At 33.4% G+C, this 16,699-nt stretch overlaps 2 protein-coding genes across 4 annotated transcripts; one reads left to right on the top strand and one right to left on the bottom strand.

The window, feature by feature from the left end:
* Nucleotides 1–150: 150 nt before the first annotated feature.
* LOC113655905 (rhamnose-binding lectin-like) lies at nucleotides 151–15,254 on the bottom strand. Of its 3 annotated transcripts, XR_007137659.1 has the most exons (14): nucleotides 15,178–15,254; nucleotides 15,009–15,044; nucleotides 14,852–14,896; nucleotides 14,551–14,677; nucleotides 13,981–14,090; nucleotides 13,369–13,413; nucleotides 13,136–13,271; nucleotides 12,946–13,049; nucleotides 12,475–12,519; nucleotides 12,080–12,215; nucleotides 11,859–11,966; nucleotides 8,546–8,581; nucleotides 8,379–8,423; nucleotides 7,887–8,251 (listed from the first exon to the last, which is right to left on the bottom strand). XR_007137659.1 is itself a non-coding variant. In XM_047799724.1 (12 exons), exons 1-11 carry the CDS (start codon nucleotides 15,209–15,211, stop codon nucleotides 11,861–11,863), a joined length of 924 nt encoding a protein of 307 aa, XP_047655680.1. In that variant the 5' UTR covers nucleotides 15,212–15,254; the 3' UTR covers nucleotides 151–359; nucleotides 11,859–11,860. The 3 variants fall into 3 exon arrangements, 2 of the variants coding, with proteins under 2 accessions (XP_047655680.1, XP_047655679.1); XM_047799724.1 differs by lacking the exons at nucleotides 7,887–8,251; nucleotides 8,379–8,423; nucleotides 8,546–8,581 and adding an exon at nucleotides 151–359; XM_047799723.1 differs by lacking the exons at nucleotides 7,887–8,251; nucleotides 8,379–8,423; nucleotides 8,546–8,581 and adding an exon at nucleotides 11,340–11,568.
* LOC125138489 (L-rhamnose-binding lectin CSL2-like) lies at nucleotides 3,799–6,587 on the top strand. Its single transcript, XM_047799728.1, has 8 exons — nucleotides 3,799–3,890; nucleotides 4,381–4,448; nucleotides 4,570–4,605; nucleotides 4,728–4,766; nucleotides 5,424–5,468; nucleotides 5,674–5,809; nucleotides 5,922–6,025; nucleotides 6,372–6,587. Coding segments are annotated over exons 2-8 (393 nt in total). The 5' UTR covers nucleotides 3,799–3,890; nucleotides 4,381–4,417; the 3' UTR covers nucleotides 6,374–6,587.
* Nucleotides 15,255–16,699: the final 1,445 nt, after the last annotated feature.

A 16,699-nucleotide genomic window follows, 5' to 3' on the forward strand; every position in this document is an offset into this window, starting at 1 on the left:
ACAGTACTGTTTTTACAATCGCCTGCCTGTTAATAACTATTTGCACCTATCTGCTTGAGCATTTTATTTACAATATTTTTGGACTTTGTTTATTGAATCATGGTTTGGAAGGTGAACTTTCCACATAAAGTCACACAAATCTCATCACTCTTATGCTTGCATTGACTTTATTGTGACACTTTATTGTAATCATTAGTAAGTAGCATGTCAGTTGATTATATAACATGCAAATATTAAGTACACCAAAAACAAAAATCCCACATTGTATGAACTGATGGTTACATATTAAGATTAAGTCTCAGACTGCTTCAGACTGAAGAGAGGCCTATGGATATAAAGCTGGGTTTCCTTGTGTTATTCTGACAACAGCATTAAAGACAATGGGAATGAGAGAAGTTGTAGTTCTGAACATTAAATACGTTTCATATTACATGTATTGTAGTCGTCATTAAATAATACAGATATTATATATATATATAGTTCCATTATAGTTACAATTAGAATCAGGAGTACACAACTGTCAGGTACTTATAAGTGAGAAAACATGGGTCAGAGAAGACATCATTTATAGCAGGCACGTTACAACTGCTCTGTCCCTCACATCTGCAAAACAACAGATTTTGATTTAAATTGTACCCATAAATATCATTATCATATTTTAATGATAAATAATCATGCAACCAAACTTTTTTCCCTAGTCTGATGTTTGATGTGAACATTACCTGAAGCTCTTGACCTGTATCTGCTTGATTTGTAGTCAACACATGATTAGCTGTAAACTCAAAAACTGGGCAAAAGAGTGCCGTTCTACAATTGTTCCTAATAAAGTAGGTAGTGTAAGGTCAGGGATCATGTCAGTGGCTTTTGTAAAGGGAAATATTTTGGTATGACATCCTGATACTCAATATGAAAATGTATATGTGTAACTATATCAGTTCCAGTGTTTCAGTGCTTGAAGTTCCAGCTTCAGCTCCAATCCGTCTAAAGTTATGATGTTCTTCCTGTAGCTCACTCTACTCAGCTGTAAGTCTCTTAAATAACTACAGTAAATGACACCTCTTACACCTCTAATGGTAGAAATAGCAGAATTTCTGTTCCCTTAATAGAAAGGCACCTTTGTTTTGCTTTACAGTTATTGCAGTTCCGAGCTTGTTTGTTTCTGGAGGTAATATTTGAAACCATTTAAATACCAACATTAAAAAAACAACTAACGTGATAATGGAGAACCTAACAGGTTAAAATGTTTAATAATCTTTTCAAATACTTTTTTTTTGTTGTTTTTAGAAAATATAAAATGTCCTGTGAAGGTGATGGTCCTGTGAAGTTACTGCTGTCAGTACATATATAACTGCACATAAATGCACATATTTTAGCAGTGTTTTTTTCCGCTTATCCATGGTATCCTTCATAATTAACAACAGGTCGTGCTTTTATACAATTATTCTTTATATTATTATATTAAAGAATATAATATCAATTATCAATATAATATCAATTATCAAATATCAATTATATTATTGTATTAATGTTGTAGAAAATCTGCAGGAAAATAGCTAATACACTAAACTTAACAGCAGGTATAAACAACCATTCCCTCTTTTTTCTCACTATTAAAATTAAAAAGAAAGAAAGTAAATAAATTAAATTAAATTAAAATTAAAGTAAATTATTAAAAATAAATTAAATTAAATTATTAAAAAATAAAAAATAAAAACATAAGATAAATAAATCCTCTGTCTGGACGACTTTACCATTCAGAAAACCTACTGACTTTTATGTCTAATAAAATGTCACTTATGTCACTAATGTCAGAGATTCTCTGAAAATTAATCAACAGCTTCCAACCAATCAGGTTTGAGAATTCAATACTGTGGCATAATAAGGATGAAAATCTACATCTGGATTTCTGTAAAGCTGATTTGGGACAGTGCCCATTGTAAAAAAGGGTTTCATAACTATAATAAAATGAAACAATAAAACTGTACATAATAGTTTTAATAAAATAATAAAGTAAGTGATCAATATATCAATCAATATAATTGCAGTAATGATTTAGAATAATTAAGTTCTTTACTACAACTACAACTTTCTCTCTTTCTGTTTGCTCATTTTTTTCACTTTTGTTAACAGAATAACTCAAAGGATTCCAGTTTTCTCCCCAGTCTCTTCACCCTAAAAAAGAATTACACCAAGATTTAATTATCCATATGATGAAGTGCAGGAGTTTTGTTGTTGTTGCACGTAATATTTGCACATTATACCAACAGCTGTAATGATTTTATTTTCAATTGTACTATTATTATTAATAATTTGCAATAAAGTATCATGCAATAAACTCAAGCCTAACAGGGATAAGAGATGTCTACATTTACATACAGCCTTTATTAATATTCAGACCGTTCATGTAACTAAAGGCAGTGATCTATCTATCCATGGTCCAATAACCATATATAAGCCAGAACAAATGTGGAAAGTCTTATCTGAAATCAGCTGAAGGGAAAGGTGAGTTGCAATATTACAGAATTTCTTATTATCATATAATTATAAAAGATGTCCTAAATTCTCCATACATACAGGACTTTAAAACTTTTTTGGCAAAATGTCTTCTAAAAGTTTTCATACTAAAATTTTATATACTTGTGGATATTTTTTTAGATCTCCTTTAAGAATGCTTATGACAAAAGAATAAAGTATTGAAATTGTTTTCATGGCTGGAAGTAGAGGCTGTTGCAAGGTTGCAATGAACCGATGTGTTAACATGAATACATTTTGAGCGGTAGAGATGATTCTATGTGCATTTACAAAGAAATGGCAATCATGTAGAGGATGTTTTGTAAGTAAAGTTACATTTTGTTTATTTCCTCAATTTATGGTGACTTAGAGGACACAACATAGATCAGCCATTAAGATAGGAATGCTTTTGAGCACCTCATCAAATAATACCCTGGTTAAGAATATGTTCTGTACACTCAGTATCATATATATGCAGCAGCAAATGATGTTGGTAAATGTTGGTATCACGTGCAGTGATGTTAACAGTGATGTTATAACAAATGATCATGACAAATGATGCTCTTGGACACAAACTAGTGAAACAGGACTTTCTATATGATATATAAATGCAACAATGAACACTGGTATTTAGTCACAATTATATCTTGACCTGCAATTTTAGTGCTCCAATACTTTTCATATCAGTTGTGAGCTCTGTATTGATTGTAACACTATCTGAAGTGGCCAACATTACATTAAATATAACTAATAGGTAATCTATATACAGCATATCCAAGGTCAGCACTGATGGTACTCATTTTTGTATTTATTTCCACAGATGTAGAATAGGGACCACATCAGTGTAGTTGGCTGGATGATATTCTGATAGAGGAAGAGCACGATATCCTAAAGTGCTCTTCCTCTACAGACAGCTCATGTTGAAGACTTAAGGGCATATACACAGACTTCAGGTAAACTGACAGTTCATACTGTACCAGATATGAATGATACACAGTATGTCCCCATTATACTGTACCTATGGCAAAGAATATAACAAAACAGTTTCTACCAGTGCACCATTTGTTTCTATAACTGTGCACTAATTATATGCTACACCTGGGGAATATCTGCAATGAATAATATGTGCAATAACCAGAATGTGCAAGAATACAGAATGAGGAATAACTAAACTGTTGCATGCAACTCGGTGCAATAACTAATACATGTGTAATTATGGTAAATAGATGGTGAAGCTGAAGAGGGCAGGAGCTAAATGATTGCCTTCTGTTGCATGACGTGAAGTGTCTATATGTATATGTATATATCTACACAACAGTTCAGTTTAGGGGACACTGCAGAACAGGGAACCTTATCCTCCTAGAGCTGAAAGATTACTTGTATGTACTTTTTTCTGTTTCTTTAATTCTTACCTTTGTGAAATATAACGTAAAATATAATAAACAGTTTATATCTATGATTAAGTGTCGCATTCATCATCATTATAAGTCTTTAATAACATATACAACAATAAATATGATTATAAGAAATTTACCAAGTATGGTTACATCTTGGGTTCCCAATTTTTTTAGGTGAACCCCACCAAATGGATATCTTTATATTTCTCCAATTCAACTCTGTAACCACATTTTCTTTAAATTTCAGATTTATAACATATGTTACATTTGATTTTATGTTAGTATCATATACATGTTTAAACTCAATGACTAAAAACTTTTAAGTATAAGTATAGATTTACTAAAACACTAATTTTAATGGTTTTATTTCTTGGTCCTCATCTCTTGCCTGGGAAAAGAATAAAAGTGTAAATATGTGGTCTTTGTACGAAAAAGAAATTTCCTGGAAGTATTAATTGATCTGTTGCTGTAGTGCAGTGTTGCTGTTGGACTTTGACTCAGCCTGCATCATGATGCTCCTGAAGCTTACATTATTCACCTGTAAGTTTCTTTCATACTTTTCCATATGAAATCCATTGATGTGATAAGTTACCTCTGGCATCCTAACAGAAGAAAGAGACAACAGAATTTGTTAGTAATTAATCTGTGTTTTTCTTTATAGTACTTATGGCCGCTCTGGACTTTCACGTGTCTGGAGGTAATTTCTGAAGCATACAAATGCTGATATTTTACAATTTTTAATAAACAATTTGATATGGATTCTCACATATTAATCCAGGTTTACTTGCTCAAATATCTGTATAAATGATCTATTCCTAGAGAAAGAAGTTACCTGTACTTCTCGGAACCGCACTTGTCGTAAGTTTAAGTGTCCTACATTCTCCAACAGCACATAATAAGCCTATAATGCAAACATTTCCTTATGATCAGAAATGAATATGAAGTGAATGTGAATAAATATTTTAACACAAACCTGTTTTGTTCTTGCACAACAATCTTTATAGTCACAGTCACCATCATTTCTGTGAGGTTTAACAAATAGACAGACTGTTTAAGGTGATAAGAAGTAACTCAAATAGCCATTTTTTATATCTGTGGTGAGCAGAAAAGCATCTCAGAATGTAAAATGTGTTACAGGTTTAGGATTGCAACAACATCAATGTAACCAGCAAACGATGAACTAATTTCTTCCTATTATACAGAAAATTATGTGTATTTCCATATTAACTTCATTTTCCTTTGAAGTATATTTGACTGGTATTAGTGACCAGACTCATAATGCAATTGGCATAAAGTTTTATTTGCTCTATCCATCTTTCCTCTTTCCTTTTCCCTCAATCCCATTTTTCTCTCACTAAATATTTCTCTTTTTACATTTGGATTTAACCCATGTTAAGGAAATTTTAGCAGTATGTCTAACCCATGCTCCGTGTAAAATATAAAATATCAGTCTAAGTAAAAAAAGTACAAGTATGAAAATTTAAGTGCATTAATTATTTAATCTGTTTCCTGCAGCAACAATTGTTACCTGTGATGGTGGTACTGCTGTGCTGAACTGCGGTTTGTTTCCCTTTTATTATCTACCTATAATATGTACTACAAGATTACGTCATACACTTTCTATTATAGAACACTGATTGTCTTAATGTCTCATCAGCATCTATCAATTAGTATAGCTTCCCCACAATTTTGTCCTTTTCCCACTGCTTTTCCTTATAGTTTAGTATTTTTAAAAGCATATTTTTGTCCAATGTTTCCATTTTAGGTCATCGTCGTATAAGGATCATCAGAGCTTTCTATGGCCGACTCGATTCCACCACTTGTGCTGCAGGACGACCTGCCAATCAAATCTGTAACAGACATTGCTACTTGCCCAGTGCACAATACATTGTTTCATCTAGGTAACAAAAGTTGATGTGATGTGAGAAGAACTGATGTGTGACTTGAATTTTTATTATTATTATAATTATTGCAAATTACCATTATAAAGTCAATGAAACCATTGTTTTGCAGATGTAATGGAAGGTGCTACTGTCACGTGCCAGTTCAATCATGTGTCTTGCCTGATCCCTGCTATGGCACCTATAAGTACCTGTCAATTTCTTACTACTGTGCCTGTAAGTTTCTTTCTGCATCTAATAAATAAGACTAAAGCTGATCTGCATATATATAACATATAATACTGTATATATAATAAAGTCAAAAAGGCTAAGGTAAGTAGATTAGAGAAGATATAATGGGTGAAATACAATCATTTTTTTTTTTTTTACAATCATTTTTTGTTTAAATCAGATGATAATATAATTTATATAAAAATACACTTTTTTAAAACTCATTTTTAAAATTTGTAATCAGAATTATTTCACTTCTCAGGTAAATACAGTTCTCACAGTATGAAAGCTATTTTGTGTGCAACACTACATTACTATTTTCTTATCTGTTCTCTTTTATTGCTATTGACAGAAAAACTCGAGGGATTCCAGCTTTCTTCCTAAGGGCCTCTTTTCATCAGACCAACTGCATTTGTTAGCTTAATGAGTTGTGGTGTTGATGCGCTTGCTATAATCAACTCCTGTAATCATTTTTGTATCTTGTTTATTTGCATTTACATGTAATCAGTTTCTCCTAAACAAATTCACTTTAGTAATAATGCTTTAATAAACTATCCATTAAATGCAAGCATAACAGTAATGAGTGTCATGTCGTATGTGTTTATCTGCAAAGTTTCTTAAAATTCAGAAAATTCGTGTGATCCAATGTGGTGATTTTCCATACTGTTATCTGATAAACAAAGCTCAATAAACATTTTAAACTCAGCACTTAGGCAAAAAGGTGCAAAAGGTAAAAAGCAGATTAAAGTTTAACAGTCCAGGGCTGTATAATACAATCAAACACAGTTTATACATCAACAAATTACACACTTTAGCTTACTATAGTATATTATTACTATTCATAGACATAACATTCCACGTACTAAATAAAAAAAGGTCATAAACTCAAGAAAAATAGAATATTGTCAGGATGGTCTCAAATAAATGCGTGTGGAGTTTTATTAAAAACATTTTTTCAAATGTGAACTACAGAACCTGTTAAAATGTTCAACATTTGGACCCAGAACACCAATTCTGAAGTTTAGGAATGAATAAACTTCAAGATAAAATAAAAAAATAGAACAAGAAGTAACCTTTCCTGCAGAAATTGTACATTATTAAACTTTAAGAACGGCTCTAGCAATTCCTAAACCAAAATCGAGCGAACGGAGTCAGGGGAGAGGGCAAGAGAAAGAGAAACACCCATCCCCATGATAGAAGCTGCAGCGCCGCCTCGGTGGACGCAGGACCCAAACCACGAGGCCGAAGCTGAAAATATAGCCAGGCAGGATCGAAGGGTACGCAGGGGCAATCCCTCACAATGCACGCAGCCGGCTCCCTCAAGAGCCAACTGGGCATGCTCCTCTCCCAAAGAAACAACTCAAAGAGAGTGCGTGTCGTCCCCCGTGATAAAGCGGGGGCACAGATGCACACATCTCTTAAAATGCTTAGACTGTAACATATTTTGTTTTGCTTGCCTATTTTTCTCTCCTTGCACTTGACAGACAGAACAAACAATTGACACACATAGAATCTATCTATCTATCTATCTTCAGCACTTCCTGAAGACATAGAAAGCTGGAGCAGTGTGACTTAGATGCCCTTATATGGACTTACTGGCGCGTAATCACTTTGTCACGTGTCCTTTCCGAGCCATTAAAATGGCGTGTGTGCACACAGAGCTTCAGACACAATTCCTCAAAGAAGCATTCCCATAGCGTTATCACTGAAGCAGCGTCGAGTTCCCTCGAAAGGGAACATACTGATCATTACAAAGCACTTATACACTGAGTCTCCTGTCATAAATATTAAATAATCATCCATTTACAGAATTAAATAATTAGTATTACTTGTATTAGCCAAATAAGTTCCTGTGTAAGTAACTGGAGGAAGAATATTGTATTAAACAATTTTATTACAATATTATCAACTTTGCAACAATACTGTTGCCTATTGTATAGTTGTGCTATTGTAGAATAACACATTGTGGATAATTAGATTCTAGTATTTAGCAGCTCTGTGGCATCAAATATTTCAAACATTTATTAAATTGATATTAAAGAAATTTTGTTTACATTTCTGACAGTTGTTGTGGATCTATTGTATATAGTATAAGCCAAGAAATACTTTACCTGTCAGCAATAGTGGAAACGGTACTGGAGCAGCTGGGATCAGTAACCTTAAGATTGGGTTGTGGAGCACTGCAGATTTGGCTATCCGAACGGCCGTACGCAGTAAACATCACCTTTATCACTCCAGAGTATAAGTAACATAGAAAATTTCAAATGTAAATATACATTTTTACTTTATTTACTTTCACATTACAATGCAATGATTGCTTACAGCTATACAATATAACAAACATGACATTTAAACTTACCACAAGTGAGGCGCTGGACATCACCATCACAGGTAATCACAGTTTCTGAAAGAATTATTCACACAGTTATTTAAAATAAACCTGACTAATTTGTGCATGTTATCTGTGAAATAGTCATCATATGTTAGGTCATATGAAAAAGATGTTTGATGGCATTGAAATATTACCTCCAGAAACAGGGAAACCAGGTGCTGCAATAAGCACTGTAAAGCAAACACAGATAAAAAAAAAAACACAGATGGAAGATGTAAAAATAAATTAAAGGTCAACTCAAATACTAACCAATGTACATGCCAAGAAGTTGTCATTTGACCCACAGGGGCTCATTTTTACTTTCACTTCTCACAGCCCCATATTTTGTATAATAAAAAGTGAACCCAATTTAAGTAACCATCCATGATGTGTAAAGTATTTTCAAAACATTTACATTGCAGTACATATGTTCAGATGTATCAGAAGAAATCACAAAAAAGTGCATGTTGCCTTGAGACTACAATGTACCCCTAATCACCCCTAAAGACCTTTTCATGTTACAAAAAGTAAAATCTAAAAAAGTCTCCTTAGAGAAAACTTCACTATCAAGGAGTAGACATTGCTTGTGTATATAACAGCAGATAATTGGCATATTATTATTATTATTATTATTATTATTATTATTAGTTAATTATTTTGATTAAATTAAGTATGTGCCATATTAAACATGACATTATAATAATTAACTACTAGGATTTTTTGGTTGTGAATTTATTTGTCGAAACCTACTTTTAGTCATATCTCACAAGGGCTTTATTTCTTTTATTTTAACCCAAAATTAATGAAAAGAGGTACAGTGAGGTATGCAACAGTTCAGGGCCAAGGAGCTTTAAGATAGTTGAGGAAGCATCTACAGTGCAACTGTTCAGTCCATCACAGCATAACAAAAGTCAGATTGTTAAAAAAAAAAAAAAAAGGCTTAAATCGTTCAAATAAACAAAAAGCTTATAGTGAGGTGACAGTTGAGAATGCTTTACCTGGTGGGGATGTTTCATCAACAGGGATGGGAAAACTGGTTAGGGACAGGGTTGGAGGTTTACCTTCTATCATAGAAACACTTTAAGCATTCTGCCAAGGTGTCAGGGAGCACCGTGCAGGCCAACGCCGGCTCAGAGGTCAGCGTACTGATTTCTCACACCTGTTCCTCATTTACACACGCCTATATAAACACCGCATTCGCTCTACTCCAGCGTCCGTTATTGTTTTCTGTGCCCAGTGTGTTTGCTCTGCCTGCCTTTTCATTAAACTCTGTTTTGCTGGTGCTTCGGCTTCCACCTCCATCACTATCGCCTAACACAAGGCTACACTGGAGTATTTCAGAACCAAGAACAATTCTGAGCAGTTTTGTAAGTAAGAACATACAGTATTGGATTTCAGAATCCTAAAGTCCAAAGCTGATAGAGACGAATATTCCAGAAAATTAACAGCGGTAATTGCAGCAAAATATGATGCTCACTAAGGGCAGTAAAATATCGGCAAACTGAGATACGGTGTGTGTTTTTTTTTTTTTTTTGTTACTTGAATTTATTTGTTTGTTTTATGGATGTTAGTTAAGAACACACAATTGTTATGTAGTGTAATAACACAGACTTGAAGGAGGGTGCACTTGACTCTATCTATCTATCTATCTATCTATCTATCTATCTATCTATCTATCTATCTATCTATCTATCTATCTATCTATCTATCTAAGAAGTATATGAAAATTTAACATGATAAATCAATTTCTGAATGTTTAATTTTACATATCTTTTTGTTTTCTATATTTATCTTTTCAAATTTAAACAAATTACACATTACATAATTGCACATAGCACTCATCAATCTAGACACATTTGATATTTCTCTAGTAATATTTGTAGATTCCTTTTCTTGTATCAGAGATGTCAAGCAAATGTTAGTCTGTCTTAATATTTTTTCTTTCTTCGTGTAGTAACAGGTTAAATGATGGTGAGACCAAATCTGTGTGTGGGATTTATCGCATAAATTAAAGAGAACATACAACCTACTGTACAGTATTGTAACCACTTTGCACTTGTGATTGACAGGATGTCGGCAGAGACATGATTAAAGATGCTCCAATCATATAATGAAGATCAATGGGCAGCACAGCAGGAGAGGAAGATGCCATCATCGCTGATGTCATCATTATCATTGAGGTGCTGTTATGATGTAAGAATCTCACAAATGTGTGCCTTCTGCTCATGGGCTTCATTTACTCCCTGAACTTAAGCTAAGAAACATTTGAAGTCTTTCAGAAAATAGATGCTTTAAAGTTTTCTCTGAAAGTTAGCTCTTTGCGTAAGAAAGCTACTAATGTAAATCTGCTAGTTGGCTTTGATGTAATCAGATGCATGGAGAGTACAGACAGATGGGCACCAGCATCAAATTTAAACATACAGGAAAACATCTACCAAAGCAAAGCAGTAGGAAATTATGAATTCCAGCCAACTGAAATACAAACATGTTTGAAAACATCTAAAGACATCTTACCCTATCTTACCTAACCTGTATCCAATACCTAGTTTAATGATAACTTAAGAAAGCCTTGCTCCTGACTTGAATTTAAGTCCATCAGATGAACTCTCATAACCATGAGGAATTTTAGATAATTTGCCAAGAATTTGTCAAATTTCTCTCTAATTGTGTGTATATATATATTTTTTTTATTGAGCACTTAACATGTATTGCCTTTGCACAAATTACAACCCCATAATAACGTATTGTTTATAAATATTGCTTATCTTTTAATTGGGCTGCTTGTATGACAGTACTGTTTTTCTGTTTGTTTGTTTTTTTTTTACAATCGCCTGCCTGTTAATAACTATTTGCACCTATCTGCTTGAGCATTTTATTTACAATATTTTTGGACTTTGTTTATTGAATCATGGTTTGGAAGGTGAACTTTCCACAAAGTCACACAAACCTCATCACTCTTATGCTTGCATTGACTTCATTGTGACACTTTATTGTAATCAATAGTAAGTAACACGTATGTTTAGCTTCAGTTGATTATATAACATGCAAATATTAAGTACACCAAAACCAAAAATCCCACATTGTATGAACTGATGGTTACATATTAAGAATCAAGACTCAGACTGCTTCAGACTGAAGAGAGGCCTATGGATATAAAGCTGGGTTCCCTCGTGTTATTCTGCCAACAGCATTAAAGACAATGGGAATGAGAGAAGTTGTAGTTCTGAACATTAAATACTTTTTATATATATATATATATATATATATATATATATATATATATATATATATATATATATATATATATATATATATATATATAAACATTTGTATGTGTGTATATATATATATATATAGTTTCCTTGGCCTTTAAATTAGTGATTGTGGTTATTAGTGATTGCATTTTTTTTATTTAAACAATGTATAAATCCTTAATGTATTTGATATTTATACAAAAGAGAAACTTACAGTTAGAAACAGGAGTACACAACTGTCAGGTACTTATAAGTGCCAACACATGGGTCAGAGAAGACATCATTTGTAGCAGGCACATTACAGCTGCTCTGTCCCTCACATCTGCAAAACAACAGATTTTGATTTAAATTGTACCCAGAAAATAGTATATTTTAATGATAACAGTCATGTATAGTAATGATGAAAAATCACAGTTCAGGTACATCTTCCATTACCTAGCTGCAACTTTATTTCGTGCATCAGGCGTGTAGCAGTCTGTGACAGTGAGTTGACTGGCAGGTCTTCCAGAAGAACATGTGGTGGTATCGGTTCGGCCGTAGTTAGCGCTGATAATATTTATACGGCGAGCACCTAAAGTTTGAACCATTTTACACAGGGGATAAAAGGTTAGCAAAACAGTTGAAAAAATTAAGAGTAAATCAGTGGAAAAAGACCAACGTTATGGTCTTGGGGTAACACTTATTATTAAATAGCTCTCCTAGGAAATGTATTTATAGTGCTTATTGTCTTAAAATGTTTGTTCTATAATTGGTAGTGTATAAAGTAATCTTTATGATGTAGCTAAATTAAAAGGTAGATCAATACAATAAATAAAAATATGAACACAAACCACATGTCAGTACAGCAGTATTGCCTTCACAGGTCACAAGTGTCCCTGAAAGATACAGATTCATTGATGAATTATTTGGTTTGCTCTGTCATTTTTGTACAGATTGTGTGACAAAAGTTCTAAAATTATTCTGAATATCAAGAAACTTTAATTCCAATTTAAAAAAATGTTTAGAAGCATAACAAGAAAAGATCTATAGATCTATTAAATATCCTTGAAATAAAATTGTTATTAACTAAATGATTAAAAAACAATGCAGGCACATTTAAAAAATAGCATACTGTGGTTTTTCATAGTAAACACCTGACCGCACCAGAATCAGTATCCTGGCGGGAACCTAACCTTGGATCAATGTTTTCTATTTACTCTAGCCTACTTTTAGTCATAGCTCAGATGTCAAAAAGTGCTTTAGATCATTCCTGTTTATCTAAGATTGCTAAAAGAATTCAAGAAGAAGCTCAGATTACTCACTATGGCACTTGTAGGACACAGTGAGGTATTGAGCAGTCCCAATGCAAGGATCGGTAAAGATGGTGTATGAAGATTGTACAGTGCATGTCTTCTTTCCATTACACCTTTAAATGAAAGTAAAATGTTAATAAGTAGAAGTAAACATGCTGCTTCTTTACATACATTTATAAGATCATATAAAGAAGGGTACATTGAGGCCACTTTGGAGAATGTGTTTGGAGCGTAACAGTTGGTGTTCTGGACTAAACTGCCAGAAAGTCCATTTACGCAGGTTACTGAATCAGCACGGCCATAGTTTGCATTTATGATCTGAATAGAACCATCTCCTGCACAGAGACATATGTGAAATTGCAGTGGGCCAATGGTAACATCAAAAGTGTTAAAATGCTCAGCAGCCCAACAATAAGGCTCTAAAGATCTTACCACAGTCCAGCGTGCTGTAGCCTTGCTCACAGATCACAATGTTCTCTAAAGAAAGGACACAATATGTACTCAATGTGTGGATAAACTAGTATAATTTAAAACAAACAAAAACTTCTTAGTACAGTATTTTAGAAGTGTTTGGAACAAGGACATCTGAGATTTAAAGAAACAAATACAACCAGACAACAGTAATATAAAATGTATTCATAAATAGCTTCATAAACTACTATGACAAAATATACACTAGAAGGAGTTAAATATTCAATCTGTTTCTTTAACTTGCTAGATTCTAGTTGGATATTTTAGTGCTTTCTTTCTTCCTTCCTTTCTTTCTTTCTTCCTTTCTTTCTTTCTTAAATTAAGAAAGAAATGAAAAACACATAACTGGATTTTACAGATTTTTTTTTTTTAGAAATAAGGAAAGAAAGAAAACCCTGAATCTGTCAGTGGATCAATCTGGATTAATTTAGACATGCACTGAGTTGGTACTGGTACTGTGATGAGGACAATATTTTATCTATATATAGTTATATCTATAGACAACCCTATATACGAGGTCAGAATTGCTGTCTTAGTACTGAGCATCCTTCTTCAATAGTCTGCAATACTTACGGCCACTGATGCAGTCATAAGTGGTGTTGTAGTACTTGTAGGTTCCATAACATGGGTCAGGGTTGCCAAGTAAATCAGTCTTTACCTCACACTCTCTTAGTCCATTGCACCTATGTGTTGTAACCCCCCCAAAAAAAATGTACATAGACCAAACGTTGTCACCATCGTTATGATATTGTTTCTTCAGAATTTGGAATAAATAACAGACTCCAATATAATATCTATATCTAAAATGTAAATATCTGCTGTATTCAAAGACAAATAATAAATAAATTATTTAACAAACCACAATAAGTAATAGTGTATATAGTAAAGGTAAGGACATATTTTATTTACCATTAAAGTAAGGAGACTCCCATATTAGTCAGTAAAAGGACAATGCCAGTTGATCCCAGTTAACAAGCTGCATTTTCTGTTTTATTAGCTTGACACACATTTACTATTTTATTAACTAAAGGCTGGAGAGGAAACGACATTTAATAGCCTCTATGGCTTCTCATGGACATTCTACAACACATGTATTATAGGCTATTTCACTGACATGTGTTGTAACCCAAATAAAATATGTACCTGTCAGCAATAGTAGAAATTCTCGAGGCACAGTTGGTGTTAGCAACCTCAGAAGGGGGCCGATTACTACAGGTGTCACGGTTTGTACGTCCATATATAGTAGACTTCACCTTTATCAGTCCAGTGTCTGAAGACACAATAAACCAAAAACAAACACAAATATACGTTGTGTCATGGGTTGTTGTTTGCAACTCAGAAGCTTGCTCTTTTATAGAAATTGAGTATTGTAATATCTAGTTTTCTGTAGTAATAAAATAATTTCATATACCAATCATAGGTTTATTACATACTAAGAACTTACCACAAGCGAGGTGCTGGATATTGCCATAGCAGGTAATCATATTCTCTGAAACAATAAATTAATTTCATAGATATTAGTGCAAGTATATCTGAAGTATTTGCTCTGTAAGATTTTTAATTTTAGCCATTTAAAATGTTTGACTACATTCAGTTTTTACCTCCAGAAACAAGCCATCTGTTGGCTGCAATAAGTACTGTAAGGAAAACACAGGCAGCTTACCAAAAGAAACAAACTCCACATTGTTTACTATTTCTCCTCTTAAGATGCAGGTTTAATTTAACTGAACACACTCATGGATTTCATATGGAAAGCACAGAAGAACTTACAGGTGAGTAACATGCGCCTCAGTAGGAGCATCATGATGCTGGTGTTGATGAATCCAAGTAATGGACCACTGGAAGAGCTCCTTTTAAAAAGAGTTCCAGGAAATAGAAAAACAATATATTAAAAATTCCTATTCTACACTTCCTTATTCCACTTTTCCTCATACCTCTCTGGGTTTTTCCTCATATTATATTGAAGGAACAAAATATCCCGTTTGTTTGTATAGCAATATCTGAGTCCAAAGTACACTGGGGTGGGTCACTTAAAGATAGGGGTTTCACTCACTAGCAGCTACTTTAAGAAGCCAAACTGATGGACATTTTTCAGCAATCAGTGTAAACAGTTTTGTGTGATGTGCAGCGTGTAGCAGGATAGTTCAATACAGATATTTTAATCTTCCCTAACCCAGATGCCATGCTCTGCTTTTTCCCTATGTCACTTTTATACAAAGAATATAAGTAAGCATTTATGGCATTTGACAGATATCCTTATCTAGAGTACAGTAGGCATCTCACAAGCATTGTTAAGAAAAAGTTTGTTGACTGGCCTGTTTACTAAGGGAAAAACATTGTATAAGTGTATAAGGAAGTACAGATTTAATTTTGATTAAACTTATTTCCTGAAACAAAAAGTGATATGTTTTAAAGCTATAATAAAACAAAATTGTAAATTGCTATTGATGTTTGCCGACTTATCAGTTCAGAACATATCACTTTATACTGTTTCAGGAAATAAGTCTAATCTTACTTGATATCCTCCTAGTTTTATTGTATACAGTAAATGCAATGTCAATAAAGGCATTCATTCATTCATTCATTCATTCATTCATTCATTCATTCATTCACTTAAAATGTGATCCTACAGATAGATGGGTGGCATTAAGCTAACAGTCATATGCAAAAGTTTAGGAACCCCTGACAATTTCCATGATTTTCATTTATAAATATTTGGGTGTTTGGATCAGCAATTTCATTTTGATCTATCATATAACTGAAGGACACAATAATATTTCAGTAGTGAAATAAGGTTTATTGGATTAACAGAAAATGTGCAATATGCATCAAAACAAAATTAGACAGGTGCATAAATTTGGGCACCCTTGCCATTTTGTTGATTTGAATACCTGTAACCGCTTAGCACTGATTAATTGGAACACACAATTGGTTTGGTGGCTCATTAAGCCTTGAACTTCATTGAAATGTGCATAAGGTGGCCAATTGCAAGTTGTTGTTCTCTTTGAATCTCCTCTGAAGTGTGGCAACATGGAGGCCTCAAAACAACTCTCAAATGACCTAAAAACAAAAATTGTTCAACATTATGCTTTAGGGAAAAGCTACAAAAAGTTATCGCAGAGATAAAAGCTGTCAGTGTCCACTGTGAGGAACATAGTGAGGAAATGGAAGACCACAGGCACAGTTTTTGTTAAAGCCAGAAGTGGCAGGCCATGTAAATTATTAAAGAGGCAAAGGCGAAGGATGGTGAGAAGGGTCAAAAACAGCCCACAGACCACCTCCAAAGAACTAT

This window comes from Tachysurus fulvidraco, chromosome 14 (assembly GCF_022655615.1).
Source record: "Tachysurus fulvidraco isolate hzauxx_2018 chromosome 14, HZAU_PFXX_2.0, whole genome shotgun sequence".
NCBI lineage: Eukaryota > Metazoa > Chordata > Actinopteri > Siluriformes > Bagridae > Tachysurus > Tachysurus fulvidraco.